Below are 24,525 nucleotides of genomic sequence, written 5' to 3'. Positions count from 1 at the left end.
ACTTTATTTTTATTATTGTTAATAATGATAGTGAAATTAAAAGGGTGGAAGTGAGATTTTACAAAGTGTAAAATGCATTACAAATGCTATTAGAGTTACTACTTATACTTTTATAATTTCAATTTAGGAAGGTTTTGATATCAACAGGAAAGCAAGGAACTTTTAGTAATGTCCATTATTTTATCCCAAGCCCTGACTTCAGTACCAAACATATATTATGGATTTAATGATAAATTAATTTATAGTAAAAAAATAAGCACTTTTTAAGTGCAGAGAAAGATCAAATAATTTCACTTGAAAGACTAGTCAATAAAAATATGAAAAATTTTTGAACATTTTTTTAATCCTCACCGAGGATATTTTTCCATTGGTTTTTAGGGAGAATGGAAGAATGAGGTAAAGACAGAGAGAAATATCAATGTGAGAGAAGCACATCACTTGGTTGCCTCCTGCACGAGCCCTGACCAGGGCCCAGGCCAGCGAGGAACCTGCAACCAAGGTACATGCCCTCGACCAGAATCGAACCTTGGATCCTTCGGTCTGCAGGCCAACACTCTATCCACTGAGCCAAACTGGCTAGGGCTTTACGAACATTTTTATTTTAAAAATAAAACTTAAAGTAAAATATAGTCTAGTCAGTGGTCGGCAAACTGCGGCTCGCGAGCCACATGCGGCTCTTTGGCCCTTGAGTGTGGCTCTTCCACAAAATACCACGTGCGGGCGCGCACGTACAGTGCGATTGAAACTTCGTGGCCCATGTGCAGAAGTCGGTATTTTGTGGAAGAGCCGCACTCAAGGGGCCAAAGAGCCGCATGTGGCTCGCAGGCCGCAGTTTGCCAACCACTGACTAGGACAATAAAATTATGAAGGGCAAATATGTTAATTAAATTAAAAACAAGAATAAGGTTCACTGTTTGATTCCTAGAAATTAATATTGATTTACAGCAAATAAAAAGTCAGAAATACTTAAGAATATTTTTATGGAGTACATACAATTGGGAAACAGAAAGATGTATTAAATATTCAATATCCACAACAAATTTATGAATAATACCTCTACAAAGGTAGACTGTTGAGTTATACTCCTGATTCAGCTTTCTAACCTTTGAGGTTAACCTTGGGAGAAGAAATTATTCTTCTCATTGTCACTGCCAGAGAGAAAATTCTTGGGTGAGCCATGGTCTGACTGTTCTTAAGCTTTTTGTGTTCAGTAGGTGGAAAAATATATAATTATTCCATCCTATATCTTACTACACTAGGCCAACTGCTGCCATTCACTTTCCAGAGGCATTTCTTTATTGCTTGGTATTAAAGTTATATTATGTGGTGTAAAGAGCGTACACCAAGAATTAAGAGACACAGCTCTGCCCCCACTCATTAACTCCTTACAAATCATTCCATACATGGTGTTTCTCTCATTTGCTTGCTTGTAAAAGGACTTTTCAAACAAGATGATCTATGAGAGTCTAAATTTATGGTTTGGTGATTACGTTTGTCTATCCCTAATTCAAGGATGCCTTCATTTTCACTTTTGATATTCAAAAAGACTTGAATCATAAGATAGAAGAGTCACACCAAAATGGGTCCTTTGGAAGTGATATTGATAGTCAATAAAAATGATTTCTATATAGATTATGGTAGCTTCAAACCTCCTTTTGAAAGTTTCAAATGTGTAAAACATACTGAAAAATGAAACCATATATATTTTTAAATGAAATAAAAACTTGCTTCCCACCAAAGCTAAGTCTCTGCCTCAAACAGTTTCTATAGGCCATCCCAGAATAAAGTAAGTTATAATTCTGCTCAAAAACCAGTAATAAGAACAGCAAATAAGTTTAAGTATAACTAAATTGAGGCATTATTTGCTACATGTTACCATTTCAGAAATCCATGTAAAAGCTTTTTTTAATGTAGTAATAATGTAAGCTCTTTTTACAATGAGGCCTATCTAAGAAATTCAATTTTCCTCCCTCCCTTCAAGAACTTGGGATGAGTACTCCAGTGTCAATCAAATCAAATTAAAACCTTTACCCCCATGTTTAAACCCAATGTCTTTTCTTCCTCTTCTAGCTCCATTTCTAAGTGAGTCCTCCTCTTTCCTAGCAATTATTATTTATTTCCCACATTGCAACAATTAGTAAATTTAAGGTAAGTGAACTAGCATATTACTGTATAAAGTAATTAGCAGTTCTGACATTTTCATACTGTTTTAATGAATATTTTCTTATTGTGCAGTCTGAATTAGTTGAGTCCTATTCGTCCTTTCTGGCAAAAAGCTGACAAGTGCTTATGAATGAATTCTAGGTCTCACTGACAGAATAGTACACATTTTGAAGCAAAAATGGCGATTCCCTGAGAATACTTCCTATAGACCTGTATTTATATGATTTATCTTAAAATAAGAATGATGCCTGCATTTTCATTGGGAAGACTTTGACTCCTGGTCGAACATTTAGACAAGTTATTTAAGTCTGAATCTCTGAGCTCGACTCTCCTAAAAAAATTTCAATTTTTTAAAAAATTCCGTGGCTTGTTACATATACTGTTTCTTTTAAATTTTTATTGCTATGAGTTTATAATATTGTGTGTTAATTAAGTTGGTTATATCAATGTATCCTTAGGGGAGCAATTTTTGAAAACGGAGCACTTAAGTTTGTGAATATATTTTAATGAGATTTAAATTAAGCAAGGTAAGCATCTTCAACAAAAGTGATTAAGGAGAATATGTAAGGTGGCAAATTTGCTTCACTAAGGCAACGTTTATTTGCTTTAAAATATATTTTTAACAAATGAAGGAGGAGGAGATATAAATTATATACCTTTTGAAGTGGAACATAGTACTAAACTGGATTTAAAGCCTTCAGAGAGAATAAATCATCATCACTTCTTCATATATTTTAAAAGTATAAGAATGTAATCAATGCAAGTGGGGCATAAAAATCTAAACTAAGTAAAGACATATTAAATGTATGGTTTTATTAATAAATTTAAATGCACAACAAAACTCTTATTGTGGGTTTTAGTAGTATTAGGATATCTGTCGTCCTTACGTAAGTGGCACCGGGTAATAGATGGCATTTCTTTCCATGTTGGTGATATTGCCATCCTCTGGAGCAGAGACAGGCAATTGAACTGGATTTGAATATAAGCTGAAACCATACATTGGTTTTGCAGTATTGTACAATCTACCTAACATGGTTGCACCTCAGTTTGCTCAACTATATGTAGAGTAATATTCAGTCTTTCAGTAACTTCAGTAAGTTACTGTTCTTCCGGGTGATCCAGCCAAGTTTCAATTCTTGCCTACTAGCACTGGGCCATTTGACCGGATGTGTACTGAGGACTATGACACATTCCGTTCCGGACCGTGTTGAAGAACCCAGGAGCGTAGATTTGGCCATGGGAGATATTCACTGTGATGTGGACAATGGAGTGCAGAATTTGGTGTAGTTTTCCCACAAGTATAATGCAGTGTCAGTTTGGAGGGCTTGTGTTGAAAACTAAACATGCTCACTCTTCTTACCACTCTCCCACCTTATACAATCTACACCTTGAAGTACCCTCACATATTTTTAGAGATATATTCCTATTAGGTATATTGATTTTTTTTGATATGTTGCCAAAAATGGGACTGCATAATTACTGACATAATTTTAGTAGTAATTAAGTTACTATAATAGCTGAAGGATAATCTCTTTTCTGCAAAGATATTGTTTCTGCTGTTTTCAAGAACTTCAGAGTATGGTTCCTGCTTCTTCACCACTGATGCATCCCCAGTAAGCTTTAAAGAAAATAAGACAGGGCAGAAAAGATTTATAAATATTTGATTTTCCTAAGCACAGAACTAAGATTTAATTTTGTCAACTTGGAATCTAGCACAATGTTTGACACATAGTAGGTGCTCAATAAATATATATTCAAGAAATGACTGAAGCATGGCCGGTGTGGCTCAATGTTTAAGTGACGACCTATGAACCAGGAGGTCACAGTTCAATTCCTGGTCAGGGCACATACCCGGGTTGTGGACTCGATCTCCAGTGTAGGGCATGCAGGAGGCAGCCGATCAATTATTCTTTCTCATCATTGATGTTTCTATCTCTCTCTCCTTCTCCCTTTTTGAAATAAATTTTAAAAATATTTAAAAATGACTTTGAAAGCTACTTTGATAAAAATGTTCATTTTGAACAAAGCATTGTAATACATACCACAGCACTTTTTTTTTTACTCAAATTGCTCTGATCAGAGTAAAAGAATCTGAAAAGTTGCTGTTTGCAAAGAAATAGCCACTTGTAATTAAGAAACCAATTCCCATCCATCTTACTGTCTTATCACCTTTTATATTTTTAATATGTCACTGAGGTTTATCTTTAAAACTCCAAGAGCAAATTGCTTCAGGCAGTGACTATAAGTTTGACCATATGGGCATTATCCTGCAATCTACATTTGAAATTGAAAACCAAATCTCATGCTCATGTTTGATAAAACATGGACTATTTTTTTCCTTAAGGTAAGGGGGGAAATCCTGCTTCCATAAATTTTTAAAGTGCAAGTCAGTAGGTTAAATATTAATTTGAATGTCTACAATAATGGGGACCTCTGCTATTTAAGGAAGTCATTATTCCAATGTGTAGTCAACAAGCATATTGATTAGCATTAATTCACTACAAAAAGTCTCCAGTCATTTTTAACATAAGTTTTTCCTCTTTAACAGTAGCCTGAAGCTTGCCTTTTTTTTCTTTTTGTCAACTTAGCAACAAATTTGCAATTAATCATTTGCTGATTGCAATGAATGGTCTGTCAATAATATGCAACTTACATTGCTAAAAGGGTTATACTGAGTTTTATTGTTTTCTTTTTGTCTTGGGGATGCTTTATTTAGCTATATTTCCTAGAACAGATTTTGAATAGTTGTTTTAAGGTACTGTATGCCAGTTTTAAAGAGACACTACAGGCTGCTCCTAGGGTATTAATCAAGATATGTCCTAACTTTCTTTTGGCATTATAATATTTGGACATCTGTTCTGACTCCTTATATGTGAAATAAAACTCATACCAGATAGTAGAATAAATGAAGGGTTTCATTATCTTAAATGTCATAACATTTGTTTGAATTATCATGTGTAGGTTTTAAATGCTGAAATTGTCATCTTGGTTTTGTTTAATCTATTTTGCTGTCCTTTCAAAAGACTTTAGCCTGAAAAAAATTCTTTCTTTTCTATTGCATTAATAATTTAAAAGAAATAATTTACAATTTTATGCAATAACAGTGAAATTGTTGTGCATGAGCTATATAGTCTGGTAATTGCTAAAAGCATAAATATTTTACTGAGAGAAACATACCCTTTTAAAGCACAAAAGGTTTCTTATTGTAATGGCAGTGTATTTAGTGACAAATGGTGCAGTTTTAAAAAGCCATTTGTTGACCATTATTATAGTTCTCTTTGTGTAAAGGTATTATAGATTCTTAGGTATTCGCTTATTAAATTCTTTTCCATTGTGTGTATCAGAAAGGATTTGTCTCTGATTGTATGGTGTCACTAATTAGTGACAACTACTTTTAAAGACTCATGCATCAACCTGAAATATAAAAAAAATATATATCTAGTCTTTTCATTTAAATGACAAAAATAAATAATTTGATTGTGATAGAAATCAATAATACTATCAAATCTGACTTAAAGGACCCCTTAATACCTTTGCCTTTCTCAAGAGCTTTTTTTTTTTAACCAGGAGGATAGCTTTATCATGAAGCCCTATCACCCACATCCACTAAGCTTGCAAACACTGGTAGCACTACATAGTGATTTAGTGTCTGTATTTTCATTTCACATGAGAGCAAAAGAGTGGCTTATAATTTGACATACATAAAATGATTTAACTAAACCATGGAAGCAAAGTAGTACTTTACAAATGTATAATTTTGAATATCATGGGCGCTTTCATCCTTTTATTCACTTTGCATATTTGATGTCAGACAGTCAGTGATGTTTTGCCTAGCAAAACATTTCTCTCCAAGGTGGCACATAATATTTTGTTTGTGAGAATAATTTATGTGCTTGTAATTCGTAAGTGAAAACCATTTTTATAAATGTCACTTATTTGAAAAGAGATATGAACTAAAGTTTAGATTAAATTTATACTCTTAGATTTGCAAAACAGTACTTTTTAAAAAAATCTTTTTTGGGTAGTGGGCTCCTCAATTAAAACCAAAAAAATCCATTTAAAGTATTAAATATAGATCATCTCAAGCTATTGACACATTGGAGTTAGGCATCTAAAATTTGGTCATTTTAGCCCAGCCAGTATAGCTCAGTGATTGAGCATTGACTTTTGAACCAGGAGGTCATGGTTCAATTCCAAGTCAGGGCATAAGTCTGGGTTGTGGGCATGCAGGAGGCAGCTGATCAATGATTCTCCATCATCAATCATGTTTCTATCTCTCTCTCCTTCTCCTTTCCTCTCTGAAATCAGTAAAAATATATTTATAAAATAAAATTTGTTCATTTTATAAAACACTAAATAAATGAAAATAGTATATCAGTATATATAAAAGTCTAATATGCTAAGTGTCTGACAGATCTCTCGACCTTTGGTTGACTGCTTGACCAGTCACTATGACGCGCACTGACCACCAGGGGGCAGACACTCTGACTGGTAGGTTAGCTTGCTGCTGGGGTCTGGCTGATTGGGACTGGATGAGATGGGCCAGACACACTCTGGAGCCCTCCCACAGTCCCTCCCCAGCTGGCTGGCCCCCATCAGCCCCCATCTGGACTGGGTGAGACAGCTCCAATTGGCTCCGATTGCTGCCCAAGGCCAAGGGACCCCACCTGTGCACAAATTCATGCACTGGGCCTCTAGTTAATATATAAAGTGGTAAATGGGCTAAAACTCTAAATTAATGTAATATAAAAATATACTCTTTTAAGGAAAACTTCCATAAGACAACACACCTTAGTTATACAGCTGCTCTAAGCAAAGGGACTTTATAATTTTACATTATAAAGTAACATTTTCCTACATTTTAAATATTCACAGCCCTTAAAAGCTTGAAACCAATATGTTGGTGCCAAAATAATATAGAATTTTTAGCAGCTATGTACCTATATTAGGTCTTATGTTGGATTTGGCATTTGATTAAGATCACAGTTCTCTTTAATTGCTCTGATGTGTACATAGCCATGTCATGTATTTATGTGATGATTATTTTTTCTCTTCTTAGAGTGAATAGTAATAATTTTATATGGGAAAATTTTTTATGGTAAGTACTAAATCCTAGAAGACATTATACTATTCGTACCCATGGATTAGCAAGAGTTACTGTCTCTTCTTTTAAGGTTGCAAATAGCAATGGGAACATGAAACTCCATTTTTTACCCATAATTTATTTAAATAAACATAATTGGAAATTTATATTTTTCTAATCATAGAACCAGTTTGCTAAAAACATTTATATAAAACTATTTTATCAGAAATAGCAACATAGGCAATTATGTCTCTATCAGAGTGTGCATTGATTAACATTCAAAATAGATGTATTGGCAATGGTTAAGTCTATATAACATTGAATAGTTTTACCTTTTGCAAAATTTGACTGTGGTTATTATTATTTGTTGCAATATACAAATAGTATAATTAAAATATTTTTATTATTTTAACTCTTCAAGTTTAGCTATCTTATTTCCAGGTATCATAAATATGTAATATTATTGTGATTTTTCTTACTATTGAATGTGAAATACCAAAATGACTTAAATTTCTTGACGTGTTACTTTTTGAGGTGACACATGTCTTAAGTGTACAGAATCAATAATAACATGAGGTATTCACAACAGTTTTGTGTTTGTGAAATTACTTTATAATGGCATAGGGGATTAAAATATTTGTTAATTAGAAACAGATGAATTGTGGGAGTAGAAATAAATCAAGTAGATCTAAATATTTGCAAATATCTGAATAGAGTCCTATAGATAAATAGGTTTTGAATGGTAGAGTGGTCAGAGATGGAAGGGCTTAATAGCTAAGCTCAAATTTGGAACTTTGATGGCACCAGTAATTATTACATTTAAATAAGTAATAGTACTTAGGATGGATTATATTATTATGTTGTATTATTTTAAGGAAAAACCATTTGGTGCATCCCTGTAGTAGTTTAGGTGAGATGTGATCAATTCTGGACTAAGACAAGGACAATAGAAATGGATAACAAGTAGATTGACAGGGTGGTTATTGACTAAATGTAGGAAAAAAGGGATAAATCATAAATAACCTGAATTCTGAACCTGAGGAGCTAGGAGTTGGACGATGGCATCACTGATGCAAATAACGGTTTTGAGAAAAGGATCCATTTTTGGGGAAAAGATAATGTTGAATTTGAATTTTCATCATATTGCATTCATGGCAATATAAAACATGGGTTTGGACACATCAAACTGAATGAAGAGAGCAGTCAAGGCTGCAGATATTGAATTAGATTTTATCAGAATAGTTGAAAACTTGAAAAGAGAATGTAATCAGCCCTGGCCTATGTGGCTCAGTTGGTTGAGCATCATCCTGTGTACCTAAGGGTCAAAGAATCCATTCCTGATCACGGCATATGCCAAGGTTTTGGGCTGGATCCCCAGTAGGGAATGTGTGGGAGGCGGCTCTGTCTCTCTCTCTTTCTCTCTCCCTCTTCCTCTCTCAAATCATTTTTCTTTTAAAGGGAGAGTGTAAGCAAACATAGTGTAAGCAAAGATAGGGCAAATTTAAGACTGAGTTTGGAGAAAATGGTGGCCAGGGATCAAGAGAACAATCCTGTGAAAGGCTTTGGTGTTTAGTGATTTGGGATCATTTTCTCATGCTGTAAAAATTTTTAATATATTTTTTAAATATGTTTTTATTGACTTTTTAGAGAGAGAGGAATTGAGAGATAGATAGAAACATCCATGAGAGAGAAGTGTCAACATCTATGGCTGCCTCCTGCATGTCCCCTATTGGGAACTGTAACCCAGGCATGTGCCCTGACTAGAAATCGAACCAGTGACCTCTTGGTTCCTACGTCGATGTTCAACTGCTTGAGCCACACCAGCTGGGCTCATGCTGTGAAATTCTTAATAACTTTGGTCTCTCATCAAAACTGTCAATGAAATAGGCCCCAATATCACTCAACAAAGGTCTTTAAAGAAATATATAGCATATTTTTAAATACTTATTTTAAAAAATTGCTGGAAAGATAAGGAAAATCCAGGGATAAAACCAACAATTGTATCAAATTTTCATGAACGAAATTACTAAAGAAAAATTAGGAAGTGTTTTTTTTTAAACTCATATGCAACTTGCTAGTGAAGGCTGTTTTTCACTGTTATGTTTAAAAGATAATACATATAAGTATTTTAAAAATCTCATAACTTATAAAATCAGAAATCTGACACTTATAATAAATTTCCAGAGACAAGTTTTACGTTAGCATATCCAAATATAATGAAAAGGAAATAATCATCACTGATATTGAATATCCTCTATATTGTAGGTATTAGTTTGACTTATTTATGAAACTATTTCCTTCCTTATTTCTTACCATAACCTCAGACAGGGGAAACAGTTTTCATAGGATCCTACTGCTAGCAAGTGACAGAGAAAGGATTCTAATAAGGACTATTTTATTCCAAATTGCTAGTTTCTTTGATATTTTCCCTATGAAAAATTAACTGGTTGTTTATTTAACCTATATCAGATAAAAAAACTAACATTGGACTATTGAAGTACCAAAATGAAAATTACTCATCGTCATAAACATTACATAAATGTGTTCATATATTTAATTTAAAATTTGTATCTAAATATTGATTATTATTGGCTATTTTGAAAGGGAAGATAAGTTCTGGAAAGAAATGACTTTGTTCATATTATAGCAACATATCATATAAGTTTTTATTTGAGATTCTAATATTCTTAATATTTTCTGGTTAACACAGTGTCCCCTAATATTCTCTTTAACCATCAATCTATTCCACTACTGGCTTACTTATTTGAAAGTTATTGACACACAGCATCATATAATTATAATCACATAAGTTCATGGATTCCATAAGTAATTTTAAGCAGGCTTTTAGCCATTCAGCCTTTCAAAGACATAGGCAATAACTGTAGTCAACAGACATATTTTACCATATTATTTGAGAGCAGCTATTATTCTTTGTGTATGTGTGTTTCTACTTTTTTAAAAAATATATGTTTCATTGATTTCAGAGAGGAAAGGAGAGGGAGAGGGAGATAGAAATGCCAATGATGAGAACAAATCATTGATCGGCTGCCTCCTGCACGCCCCACACTGGAGATGGAGCCCGCAACCTGAGCATGTGCCGTGACCTCCTGGTTCATAGGTCGACGCTCAGCCATTGAGCCATGCCAACCAGGTTGTGTATGCTGTTCATAAATAATCTTTGAGTCAAAGTCAAGATTCCATAGGAAATGTTAAAGGACTAAAACTCAGTTTCTCATTATAGAGACTGTATTTAACAGGCCATCAAATGTGCTAATTTTTAAATCTGGATGTGGGTAACACAGTTGTGTCCATTTGATCTTTGTGTGCACTTTTTAAAACTAGATTTTAAATTTCAACAAAAAGTTAGGCAAAAAGCTTCAGTGTGATCAAAGAAGACCTTGTCATCTCTGCTGAACTTCCTATTCATTTTTCTATCACAGCAGGAGGCACAATATCAATCCATTTACCCAAACCAAACACACCAGCAAGTCATTTCTGATCCTTTCCTTTCCTCTTAGCACTCAATCAATGTTCAATCAATCATTAAGGCCAGTATTTATCTATTAACTACTTCATGAATAAGTACCTTCTTCTCCATAAATACATACTACTACTGGTCTAATTCAGCAGTTATTTTATGTTTCCTCAATATTGAGCCCACCAAATAAATCATCTATACAGTATCCAAGTGACTGCTCCAAACTGCAAATATGATGCCCTGTTTAAACCATTTCCATGATTTCTTATTTTTAGAATCTAGTATCAACTCCCTAACATGATTACAGGCCTTTTCTCTCCGTTGTGTAGAGTTAGAAAAAAAAGTATGTGAGAGCAGAATCTCAAGGAAGACCGTTACTGAAGAGACAGGTAGAAGAGAAGTAGCTGGCCAAGTGAGAGAGACTGAACTGGAAAGTAGGAGGAAAACCAGGAATTGTTCTGATTCGAGTCAAGGTAAGAGAACATTGAGAAAGAGGAAGGAAGGAGAAAAGGGAGGAAGGAAAGAAGGAAGAAATGAAAAGAAATTGGGTAAAAATTGCCAAGAGGTCAAGGATATAATTTATAATAGAATGATGAGTTACACTACACACTGCATTAGGATAGTAGTGGAGGCAAAGTTAGAAGTCACAGTCAGTAATTTTAAGTAGTGAAGTAGAAAGGCCCCCTGCAGTGTGTTAGGAAGACAAAAGAAGTGAAATCAGACATTCTAGTCAGGATCTTTAAGAAGTCTGGGTGAAAGGTAGAAAGTGCCAGAATTTGCAGGCACAGTAGGTTAAGGGATTTTTGTTTACATTATTAATACCTAAGCAATTTGAATGTTAAGGGAAAAGAGCCCATAGAGAGGGAGAGGATGAAGTACAGAAGACGAAGGATATAAATTCTTGATGAATTGTGGTTTCTAAGAGATTGAGAAGGGATAGGATCCCAGCACAAGCCCAGGGAATTGGGTTAGGATGGAGGAAGGGAACTTCTATTATAACAGAAGAGATGGTATGTTTGGAAACAGTAACATGTTAGGTTTGATGACAGCAGGATGTTGGAAAGTTCCTTTGGTTAGCTTCGTGTGTGTGTGGGTCTGGCATATGAGGCCACCTACATATGTGTGAAAGAATAAGAATGTCTAATATGCCCCACTATTGGCCAACTAAAATAGAGGGCTTGAGCCCACTACAGATTAATAAATGAAAATTACTATCTTAATTTATGTACAGACAGAAAACCTAAATAGATCACAGAAAATACTATTGGTGTATATCATTTACATTCCCTCTTTGATGAAAGACATAAAGACAAACTATTTTAATTATTCTAGTTTTATAACACATTTTCATATCTTATTGAACTGGAGACACCTTCCTTAATTATTTTACTCTTTTTAAAAAATTTGATGGTTATTTAGAAGTTTAATAGTTTTAGATAAAATCAATATCATTTTTATTTGTTTTTTATATATTTTTTCAATATCATTTTTTATTCAAGTTGCTTTAAGTACCTGGCCAAATCTTTTGGTATTTGGATTACATATGGCTTGATACATAAATTTTGGAAGTGTTGGAATATTTTTAATAGCATATCCTATCTTTTGAAAAGATGTATTTTCCTACTTAATTATGTTTTCTCATATGGTTCTTAGTAGGATCTAAAGTTCCCATCACATTAGGAATACTATTCCATTTGCTATACAGAATAATATCCAAATATCTTCACTACAATACTATAAAGCGGTACCAGTATTCATTCCCTTGTAAAGATAACAAAGCTGTGACTCACAATTTGCTCAAAGTCACCAGTCTTGGAAGTGAACTCTGTCTGAATTCATGGTTTGTCCATTTTAGGGTGGGTAAGAGATGCTAATTTAATTTGTTTCCTAAGAATTGCAGTACATGGAGACAGAATGAGCAAACTTTATATGAAAGAAAGCAACAACACTATTTTAGCTTTTTCTTATTTGTTCTCTTTTTGGAGAGTCCAAAATATAGCTGCTGGATAAGTTTATAGCATTTGGCAGTTCTCTTTCAAGCCTCTTGGGATTATGCCAAAGGGACAGGCCCCCATGAGAATTTGGTCTGAATTCTTATCCAAATGAACACCTGCTGTCATTGTTCATTATCAATTCTGGAGTCAGCAATGCCAGCTCTCTTTTTGTGGTGGAACCCATTCAATACAAGGAAAAGGCATGCCAGTGTTCCTCAGTCGTCTTTCATTTTCCCTCTATTTACTGCATGATCCATTGCCTAAGTATGTTGGAGGTAGAGCTAACATTAAGTTTATCTTGGCTATTGAATAGTCGGTTTTTAGGAGTTTGCTCAGTTATAGTCCAGTCTACTTAAATGGTCTTCTTTTGATACTCTTCTCTCCCCCCACCCCCGCCCTCCATCCCTGTTTATCTTCCTTTGCAAGGGAAGAGCTTTGTTATTGAAAAAAATATATGCTTATAAAGCAAATTATGCTATACAATCTATTTTTAAAAGTCTGAGTTCTCTAAATTTGCAGAAACAAATAATTCAAACAGAAGTAAATTCAATGATAGTCTCCCTATGGATAACCAATATTGATCATTCATTCTTGGTACTTGATTCATATTCCTTTGCTTTTGTTTTATTGTTCTGCTGGATGTATCCTTTTAATTATGAGGTATTCTAAATTGATTTTGGACCAGATTAGTGTTAAAGTCAAAATAAATTATTTTTTTAAATCAATGAATGATAATGCTGCATAATATATCATAAATAGTTAAGCCAAGATTTTTTCTATAATTTCATACTATTGGACCAATAAAAGTGAACCATCTTGATTTTCCTGCTTCATAGCAAACCAGGAAGTTGACCATGTATACATAACAAAGTTATATCTTAGAACATTTGTACTCATCCATATCTTTATATTCTTTTCACTGTGGATTGTAATTCTAATTCAATTACTCAACAACTTTTAGAGGCTAAAGTGTACATAAAAATTGCATTTCTGTCACGGCTCTATCTTGTAGGGAAAAGCAATGCTCTGCCATCTGCAGTGGGCATTGGTCCCTCTCTTGTTGTGCCTCATGCTTTGTTATGCATGAATAAGCACATTAGCCTTTTCATTTCATTCATTAGACTTTTAGTCCTTGATTAGTGTTTTCAAAATTCTCTCAAATACATAACTTCTTTACTGCCTTTGTGTTTGGTTTTTCTTTTTTATCTCCACTATGAAACAGAATTAACAGTTAATCACAACAATAGCCCGGTTTCTATTGAGATGGCTGCTAAATATATTAGTTTCTCATTGAAGTGATTAATCATGTGTAGATGAAGAATGGGAAAATATCTCCTTTGGAATAAGAGGGACTACTGTTAAAAGTCAGCAAGAATGGTTTGTACTTGAAAAGCTTGAATCATAGTAATCCACCAATCTATCACACTCAGTGCAATTCTGTCTCATAGAAACTCTGATTTTTCAAAATTAAAAAAAAATAAAGAAACTCTGAATGGATTTCCTAAAAGGAAGAAACATCTATTAGAATTCAGAAGTCATGAATTTGGGGTCTTAGAGCCTAGTTACACTTGTCACCAATTCTCCAAAAAGAAATTTTTCTATTTGTTGATTTTTCTTGAACAAGGTAAGATATATATGTCAGAAAGTTGCTTGTGGAACAAAAAACTAATAATGACACATCCAAAATGCTCTTAGCAAACTTTGAAGTCATGTAGTATATTTGCCTTGACTAGATAGGCATCCTCATACTATCTCTTTATCATAATTACTTTCAAAGGACTAAGAGCTTTTCTACCTCATCATTTCTTCACTTAGGCCATCCTTCCGGCTCTGGAATAACAATATTTTCAACTAATTTTTAACATTTATGTTCATATGCTCTATCTATTCATACTTGGAGCATGAGGCCAGAGCCAGTTATTAAAGGGGATATATAAGTGAAGTAGAAATCAATTCCTAGAAGTAAATATGACAAGTGACCAATGGTGAAATGGTGACATAAATCAGTCTTGCACAGAAATGTAAATTACATATTTTTGCCTAATTTCACAACATCTTCTTGGCAATGCTATTGTTAATAAGCAGTTAACTTCAAAATGTTATTCATCCCCCAGCCCAGTGATGGCGAACCTATGACACGCGTGTCAGAGGTGACACACGAACTCATTTTTTTGGTTGATTTTTCTTTGTTAAATGGCATTTAAATATATAAAATAAATATCAAAAATATAAGTCTTTGTTTTACTATGGTTGCGAATATCAAAAAATTTTTATATGTGACACGGCACCAGAGTTAAGTTAGGGTTTTTCAAAAGGCTGACACGCCGAACTCAAAAGGTTTGCCATCACTGCAGATTGACTCCATGGATAGAGCATTGGCCCATGGACTGAAGAGTCCTAGGTTTGATTCCAGTCAAGGGCATGTACCTTGGTTGCAGGCTCCAGGGCTGGGTGCACGTGGGAGACAACCAAATCATGTGTCTCTGTCACATTGATGTTTCTCTCTCTGTGTCTCTCCCCCTCCCTTCCACTCTCTCTAAAAATCAATGGGAAAATATCTTCCGGTGAGGATTAACAAACAAAAAAATCCAAAACAAAATATTATTCATGAACGTTTTTATCTTAATTTCCATAAAACAATAGGATCCTAAAATGTCCTGCTCTTCTTTTCTGTTTCTCTCCTTAGGATGCCTCCATTGCACACAGATTCCACATCATGAGAGAAAAACACCCAGAGAAATTCAACAGTAGGTAAGATACAAATGATAAAATTTATGGTTATGGTTGCTGTTAATAAATTATGTCATAAAATTGATCACCATATGGTGTAAAATATTTCACATATAATAACTGAATAAGGCTTGGTGTGTAAGCATAAAGACAAATGTGTAAATGAGTTCAAACTTTCCCCTTAGGTTTTAATGTGGTCATAATGGGAAATGCAACGTGTTCATCTATAGTCCATTGTCATGAGCTGAAAAGAAAGATTTTGAGTATAAGGTGAAGATAATATTTTATTAAGATGTACTGAAGTCTTTACATCGCTAATAGGAAGGTTTGATCCTACCAAATCCCAAAGGAAAAACATGGGCCTCTGATTTGATAATGCTGAGTAACTGTGTATTACATAAATATCATGGTGGGACTCTAATCCTTATATTGTGTGTCCAATATTGGCCTCAACTAAGTGGAAAGTGAACCAGAGAAATATCAATGCTAATGAAGTACCTTATTCTTTTTTAAATCTTTATTGTTGAAATCATGTCCCCTATTTTCCCCATTGACCCCTTCCAGTCCACCCCGCCCCCGCCCCCCCGCCCCCGCTACCCCAGGCCTTTAAAAACTTTTCCTTAAAGGAGAAAAGCTTTGATGACCAAAATTAGTCTAGCCACTATATGATATGTGATATTTTCCTCTCTAACATGTAGACATCAACACTTTTTCTGATAGTCAAGGAAATAGGAAAAGCTTTGGCTTCGCATCCTCCCATTTCTAGAAGGAAATATGGCTATCGCTGCTCTCCGGAAAAATGGGGCAGAGGAAGTGAATTATCTTTGGCTTCAGTTATACCCATTTCTACTGTTCATTTCATGAAGTTTCAAATTCATAATCAGAATCACATATATTAATGTTCAGAGCCAAAGACTCTATGGTCTCTGTATTTGGTTTGGTTGATATTGTGTCATGAATTTTATTTTTTATTTATTTGTATTTTTTTATGGAAAGCTTTTTATTTCATGAGGCAACGAATTAAAATTTTAAACTGCTATAATATTTTTTTGTTTTATTAAGTCCAAAGAAACTTTTTTCTAAAATTTCTACTCATTATTCCTAACTTTGGTCCCTGGAAGAGTTCAGGATAAGTTTGTTCTTTCTTTCAGATAGTAGCCCTTCAGATATTTTTTCCCCTTTATTGATTAAGATATTACAAATGTGTCCTTATCCCTCCAATGTCCCCTCATCCCCCCAATCCTGCCCTCACCCTCACCCCCTATTGTCCACATCCATCACTTATGCTTATATGTATGCATACAAGACCACTTATTAGACAACTGCCTCTGAAAATCCTTATATTTATTTTAATAATGTCACCATATATTGACATAATTTTCTTACATGTAGGTTCATAAAAATATTGTTAAAAGGTCAAAATTGGTTTAGATTTTTTCAACTCTAGACCTTAGTGTACTACTGTATATGAGAACCATCATAGTAATTAGTTTCATGATTAGTGAGATCCTTTCTGATTTTTTAGTAAATTTATCTATTTAAATGTTTTAGCAAAACATATAGAAACTTATTTCTGCCCTGGCTGCTGGAGCTCAGTTGGTTAGAGCATTGTGCTGTATACCAAAATTTGTGGGTACTATTCATGGTCAGGGCACATGTGTAGGTTTCGGCTTCTGTTCATGGTTAGGGTGTGTGGGGAAGGCAACCAATCGATGTTTCATTCTCACATCAGTATTTCTCTCTCTCTCTCTCTCTCTCTCTCTCTCTCTCTCTCTCTCTCTCTCTCTCTCATCAATAAAAGCATGTCCTCAGGTGAGGATTTAAAAAAAAGCAACAACTTATTTCTAATAGCTATTTTATGTTTGCCTTGAGTTCTTTCTTACACTACAAATCATAAATCATGGAGTTGGGGTTTGCTTTTTCTCTCCTAGCTCAGATAGCTATAAATTTTGTTTCTAAGAAAATGTAAAAAGTGTATATGTGTGAATGTTTACATAATGTCTTTAGAAGAATCAATAGAAAACGTTTAACACCGGTTACTTCTGGAAAAGGGAACCAAGTCGTTGGGTGGAGATTGAGATTTTATTCTCTGTTTTTGTGTACTATTTGAATTTGTGCCATGCATGTTATAAGTTTAAGTAGAAAGTAATCTAATTGCACATTTTCACCTATAAGATTCATTTCTAGATCATTTTTATTTTATAAGATTTAATTTTATTTTATAAAAGAGATGAAAATATAGTAGATTTTAGCATTTAGTAATAAAACTTGAATGTTCTCAAAATGAACGTATTTATTAATGTACATAAAACCATATGATCGAATCGACTTGCCTATGCTTATCCAATGCCATCCTATAAAGTGTTCATGTGTCAATATTCATACATTAAAATAGGTTTCAAGCAAAATAAATGCTGTTTGGAAAATGCAGCATGCAGTGTACATCTTCAGGATTTTCACAATTTAATAGCCCATTCACAGGTTTAAGGAATACACATGGGAATAAAAGTTTAATGATGTTTAAGGCAATTTTGCATAAAAGTTATTCAGCAGAGATAGAGACAAAAACAGAGAGAGATGGGGTAGGGAGGAGGGAGAAAGTAAAATTAAAAGTATAGAGAGGTGTACCAATATATATATGTGAAACCTAAAATTTTGACAGCAAATATATAAGAATGCCAATATTTCTGATCTCCCCTCATGTCAGAGGCTAATGAATTTTGTTCCCTATGATAATTTTCATTCTTCTAAAGATAAAAACTTATTATTCACATGTATTCACTTAATTTTTTATCAATTGCAATACTACTTTATGACATTCTCACTGCCCAATATGTGGTTAGATGTCATTTCCAACCATATATTTGTACATTCTGATGTGATGTGCTTATAAAATGTAAAACTACATCTTGTTGCAACTTATTTGTAAATTTGACATATGGGCAAATCTTGCTTATATAATTTAAAGGGAATATTTCATTTGGAACAATAGTAACATAGAAAATGCCTTCTAGATTGATGTAGGTCACATGTGTCTAATGTGTGTTCAAAGAATGCCAGGAATATAGTAGGTGCTCAAAGTACTATTGGCTAACAATATTTTAAAATTACAATCAGCTCTAAAATTACATGTATTACCAAGTTAGTTAGGCATATGCATTTTGATCCACACTTTTGTAAGTTGTCTTCATTTAGAATTAGAAGCATTAGATAATTCCTAAACTGTAATGCAGCATATTTTGGATATGAAAATTTTCTAAATTTCTATGATGAAGGCATGCCAGTTATAGTACAGAGCAGTTTCTTTCTTACAAGGACAGATTTTCAGATTTCAGCATTGAGACAGATTCAGCCATAGCACTCTTTCATATTTTCAGGAATTTGCAAATGGACTCTTTTAAGTACTCCTAATAATGGCGTTTCAGATCAGATCTCTTGTTACAATAAATCATATGCCATTAATATTATCCTCTAGCATGCTCACCTTGAAATTCATTTATATTTCAAAGAACATGATGTTTCTAACATTATCTTAAGGAAATTAATTACCAAAATATATAGTTCTGCTCTCTATGCTTCTTATGACAGAAATGGAAAGAACTGGGAAAGATAATGATTTTTCCGGTGCTTAAGAGAGTGCTGGTCAAGAGCTTTATCTCATATTCTTTTAAAAATTTCTGTGTAAATCTAAGGTATTGTTAAAAGAAAGTATGCTGTGTAACTTTCTAAACTTTAAGATATTCTTCAATCAAACTAAATTTAAATAAATGTTTACATTCTCTTAGACTCAAAACAAAACAATCATTAAAGAATTTATGCATCTATTTAAAACCATTTAGTACATAATATTGGTATTTAAATTATTTATATAATTTGACTACTACTATGTACCATTATACTTACATTCTTATAATTCACATACATTACATCTCTCCTGGTTCTATTTAGGTAGAGCAATTTAATTCCTGCTTTTGATAAGTATTGATATTAACAATTGTGTGCCCATTAAAATATGTATCCATTAAAATGATAAGTATAAAGGCTTATAATATTTTTTGGGATATTTCATAAGTAAAACATGCCACCTTGACAAAGACTTACAAGTAAGACAGACAATGGAGCTAGCTATAGAAAAAGTATTGGTGGTCTAACAAAAAAGTTTTAATATTGTGGTCATAGCTTGTTGTCAAGGAACCAGTTCAAATTCTTTTTTAATTAAATTTATTGGGGTGACATTGGTTAATAGGATCATATAGGTTTCAGGTGTGGACTTCTATGTTACAAGATCTGTATATCGCCCTGGGTGCCCACCACCCAAAGTCAAATCATCTCTGTCACAATATCTTAGGCCCCCTTCACCCACCCCCTCCACCCCCTTCCCTCTGGCAGCCACCACACTACTGCTTGTGTTCACGAGTTCCAATTTTATATCCCACATATGAGTGAAATCATATGGTTCCTTGCTTTGTCTGCCTGATTTATTTCACTTAGCACAATATTCTGAAGGTTCATCCATATTGTCGCAAATGGTAGCATTTCATCCTTTCGTATGGCTGAGTGGTATTCCATTGTGTGTATGTACAACTTCTTTATTCAGTCCTCTACCAAATTCTTAACATTTGCCAGTAAACACTAATGGCCTGCAATACTCCACAAAGATGCTATTTTATTATTTCCACAGTTTATTTTAAAATATATGGTCTCTAACTCCCTGAATGAGACAAGATTCATTTTCTTAGCCCCACTGCCACCCACCCCCACCATGGTTCAGAGGTATGTACTTCCCTTCTGTACTAATTGCTGCTTTTTAAGAAGTACACAACTGAAAATCTGAAATATGTGTGTGAATTTAAGTAAGGCAATGCAACTCAATCAACATAGTGGTTTGAGGGTATTGCCTCCCAAATGTGTGAAGAGAAGAAATATAACCGACTAATATAGTAGACTGATCATTTGGTACTATTATATTAATAAACTTTAATTTTTAAAAGAACTAGTGCTTTCCAAATTACCCAAGGAATAAATAGCATACATGAATTTAGAAAGTGTGATATGCTTTAAAATTGCACTGATTCTGTGAAATGATTCTTGATTTTCTGACAGTAGGCCTTATGAGATCATGGAATGGGGCTCTTTCTGGGATTTTAGTATCTACATAGCACATGGAACATATTTAACACTCAATATATATTTGCTAAGTTTATCTCCTAAATTATTTATTATTGAGTGATTTCTTTGTCTTCTAATCAAGGTCCTAAAGTTTGGGTAAAATATTGATTATCTGCTATTCATTTGGTTGACTATTTATTCTATAGACATTTAATAAGAGCCCCTTTTATATAATGGGCATCTAGCTAGAATAGAATCTTTTGAAACATAAGGCATATGAAGAAAATTAATTTAAGCTTAGATAGTAATAGGTTCTGTAGAAAAATATAAACTAGAAGAAAAGGCTATGTTGCAGCAGTACATAGTGAAGGACATTTCCTGGGCTCCCAAGTTAAAGTGACCATTGAGCTCTTAAAGATGTATGTCGAAGGAAGGGTTGCTTATATATTCTCTGAGGTAGCTGAAGAAGAAACTTTTATTTCTAGTTTCTGTTTGCAAGATACTTATATTTTATTAGGATCATTCTATGCAAATCTTCTCAATACAATTTTCCTCCTTGCTTTTGCCTTTCTATTCCTAGGATTTGTGTTTTTGCTTTACATGAATTTGCCTGTGTTTTATGCAAAGACTTTATACACATAGAAACACATACACACACACTCACTTCCTAGGATAGCAGATTAAGAAGCAAGATTTATGAGGTAACATTAGTTAATCAGAGATTTCCACAGAATCACAACCGAAGAATCCAAGCTAGAGTATTTTACCACAGGGAAGAGTAATAAACTAACAAAACATCTTAAGAAAAAAATGCTATTTTTTTTACTACAGATTCTATACCTACATGAAGACTTTCAGGAAATATTTGAAAGCAAATACATATGTATAATATATATTATGTTACATATAAATTCATGTAATTTTGACTAATTTATATGAAGAATCAATTTTAAAGGAAAAACCAGAGATGAACTTAGCCAGCAGTAAAAACTACCGTTTCTAAAAGCCCTCCCCCTAATTTGCCAAGCATTTTCTGTGAAAAACATTGAAGCTCTTGTTTCCTTTGTGTTCAGGCCTCTCCCTTGAGCAGCATTAGTCTCTCTCACTATAACAAGAACCAGTTGTGTTCTGGGGACTGAAGGGATCCACTAAACTAATTAGACAATGGACAGCTGACTTTGGGGAATGAGTCTGTGACATTGATCAATGTCAATGACAAACATTTTTCCCCCCTTTGATGTTCTGAGATAATCTATAGGCTAGAATTTGGAATTGATTAGCTTTTAGTTGCTATATTTTTAGGATAAAGTTAGTGCCATATAAGTTAGTTAATTTCATATGAAGTTTAAATACCTAATGTATAATAGCCAGATGCTTTAAGACTTCACACTGTCAGTAATATAATAAAAGTGTTTTTTGTTCTTCTAGAATAAAATCAATTGATTCTTGGTAGAAATTATCCCTGGGAATAATTTTGAGGACCCTGTTAATACCTTTTCTTTATAGGACATATCAAGTACCAATTTACTCTATCTTGAATTTTTTCCAAAGGGGTTAATCACATCATTATAAGGTAATTTTACCTAGAAGGTAATCCCCTGGCATGGCTAATTGGAACTAATTAGATGCTCTCTGTTGTTTCTTGCTCCACCCAAGCATTAGTAGCTAATGCCTTTCCTTTTGGAATACATGTTCATATAAGGCTATGTTGAGCATTCTTTTCTTACTGAATATAAGTAATTCTAAAATATTAACCTTGAATGGCTGATTTGCTTTTTTTTAAGAATGGGTTTCCTCACAAATATTTTTTAAGAGAAAAAAATGGTATTCTCTCATAGGTAACATTTTTTTAAAAAATATATTTTATTGATTTTTTATAGAGAGGAAGGGACAGGGAGAGAGATAGTTAGAAACATCGATGAGAGAAACATCGATTCAGCTGCCTCTTGCACGCCCCCTACTGGGGATGTGCCCGCAAGCCGACGCTCTATCCGCTGAGCCAAACCAGTTAGGGCTAGGTAACATTTTTAAGATTGTAGTTTATGTTTTATGTTTCTCCAAGTGCAGTGTTTTCACAACATAGAAAATTTGACTTAAGCAACCCTCATCCTCTATATATATGTGCTAATATGAACCAGCTCTAAAATATGAAGAAAATATTTCCTTATTAGGTAAAGATTCTCAGGAGAGTTAGAAATTACAAAATTTTGATTTATGTGAAATTTTTATTCTAATTTCTCAGAAATCTTCCCTTGCGACTTAAGGTTTAGCTAAATAAATAAATAAATGCCATAACTTTATGGCTTTTTAAAAAATATATTGTATTGAATTTTTTTTTTACAGAGAGGAAGGGAGAGGGATAGAGAGTTAGAAACATCGATGAGAGAGAAACATCGATCAGCTGCCTCCTGCACACCCCCTACTGGGGATGTGCCCACTACTGAGGTACATGCCCTTGATCGGAATCGAACCTGGGTCCCTTCAGTCCACAGGCCAATGCTCTATCCACTGAGCCAAGCCAGTCAGGGTACTTTATGGCTTTTTTAAAAGATTTGATTTGGCAAGCACTTATAAAACATCAAAATTTGCTAAGATTTGCCAAGGTATCCCAGTTATAAACTGTTAGCCATCAAAAGGATAAGGGTTCAATTTCCTCCCCTTTCCAGTAACATTGTCCCCATATTGTCTAAGACCCCACTAACAGTTTCCATAGGTTTGCCAGTGCCCTCCTGTCCCTTCAGTTCCAAAGCAAACGTCACATATTTTCCAGTTTTCGGTATCACAGCACTCCATTCCACATATCAAAATCTCTTCTGTATGCTATTACTACACAGCAAACTACTCGAAAGTGTTGCAGTATAAAACAGCCATTTTATTATGTGCATAGCTTCTGTGGGCCAGTGACTCAAACAGGGCAGAGCAGGACGGCTAGTCACTGCTTTCTCATGTCTGGGCCTTCAACTGGGAAGACTCAGTGGTCGGGAGAGATTTGACAGCTAGGGGATGGAATCAGCTGGAGGCATGGTTCCTCGCACGTCTGCTGTCTGATGCTGGTTGTTGGTTGAGACCTTCCTTGGAGCACTGTATTGGTCAAGGTTCATTAGAGGAACTGAACCAGGTAGGTTCACATTGGAAAGGGTAAGCTACTTTACTGAACCCACCAAGTCAAGCGCTGATATCATCCCAAAACACGCTCAAAGACACACCCAGAAATAATGTTAATCTGGGCACCCCGTAGCTACTCTAGTTGACACATAAAACTAACCATCGCAAGCACGTGCACACGATTTCTCCAGGTGGCCTGGGCTTGATCACTGTGGTGGCCCGGGATTACCAGATTTCTGAAATGGTGGCTGAGTCCTCCAAACAAGAGTACCCCAAGAAAACAGGAACTGTTTGGCCTTTACTTGACTTAGTTTTGGCAGTGCATGGTTTCACGTTCACTGTGTCTTTGTGATTGAAGTGCTCAGACGCTCCCTCAGATTCAAATGCAGAGGCCATAGACACCACTTTTCAAAGGGAGGATTTTCAACAGGAGTTTCAACATTGAATAATACCAAGTTTAATGGGAAGGATATCACAACATACAATGATAAGAAAGGCTACTATTTATTTAGGATCGACTTTTCCAAGCCATTAAGTTGTTTTTATCACACGATGTGTGTGTTTATTTTTCATCTTCAAAGTAAGTTTACTCTGTAACTACTGCTATTTTCATTGTACAGAGTTGGATACCATCCACATTAGAACTTATAGTAGCAGAACCAAAGCTCATTCTTTTAAGTCATGTGTGTGTGTGTCTCTATGTGTGTATAGTCAGAAATAAACTGTGCCTTTAAAATCTCCTTTTAAGGAGATTTTAAAATATCCTTTTAAGGATATTTCCAGAAAATATTTCTCTATGTTCCGCCACTCTGTTTTTATTCATAATCTTTTAAAAAATTTTCTTAATTAAGTATAGTTGGCAT

At 34.2% G+C, this 24,525-nt stretch overlaps 1 protein-coding gene across 1 annotated transcript in view; it reads left to right on the top strand.

The window, feature by feature from the left end:
* The window catches only part of DGKB (diacylglycerol kinase beta), a 508,498-nt gene that overhangs the window by 263,657 nt on the left and 220,316 nt on the right, over positions 1 to 24,525 (top strand). The window contains exon 22 of the mRNA XM_023750675.1: positions 15,405 to 15,469. Within this exon, the coding sequence (XP_023606443.1) occupies positions 15,405 to 15,469 (65 nt within the window). The remainder of the gene's footprint in view (positions 1 to 15,404; positions 15,470 to 24,525) is intronic.

This window comes from Myotis lucifugus, unplaced genomic scaffold (genome assembly GCF_000147115.1).
Source record: "Myotis lucifugus unplaced genomic scaffold, Myoluc2.0 scaffold_15, whole genome shotgun sequence".
Taxonomy (NCBI): domain Eukaryota; kingdom Metazoa; phylum Chordata; class Mammalia; order Chiroptera; family Vespertilionidae; genus Myotis; species Myotis lucifugus.
The sequence above is the reverse complement of the archived record's forward strand: the minus strand, read 5'-3'. Positions and strand labels throughout refer to the sequence as shown.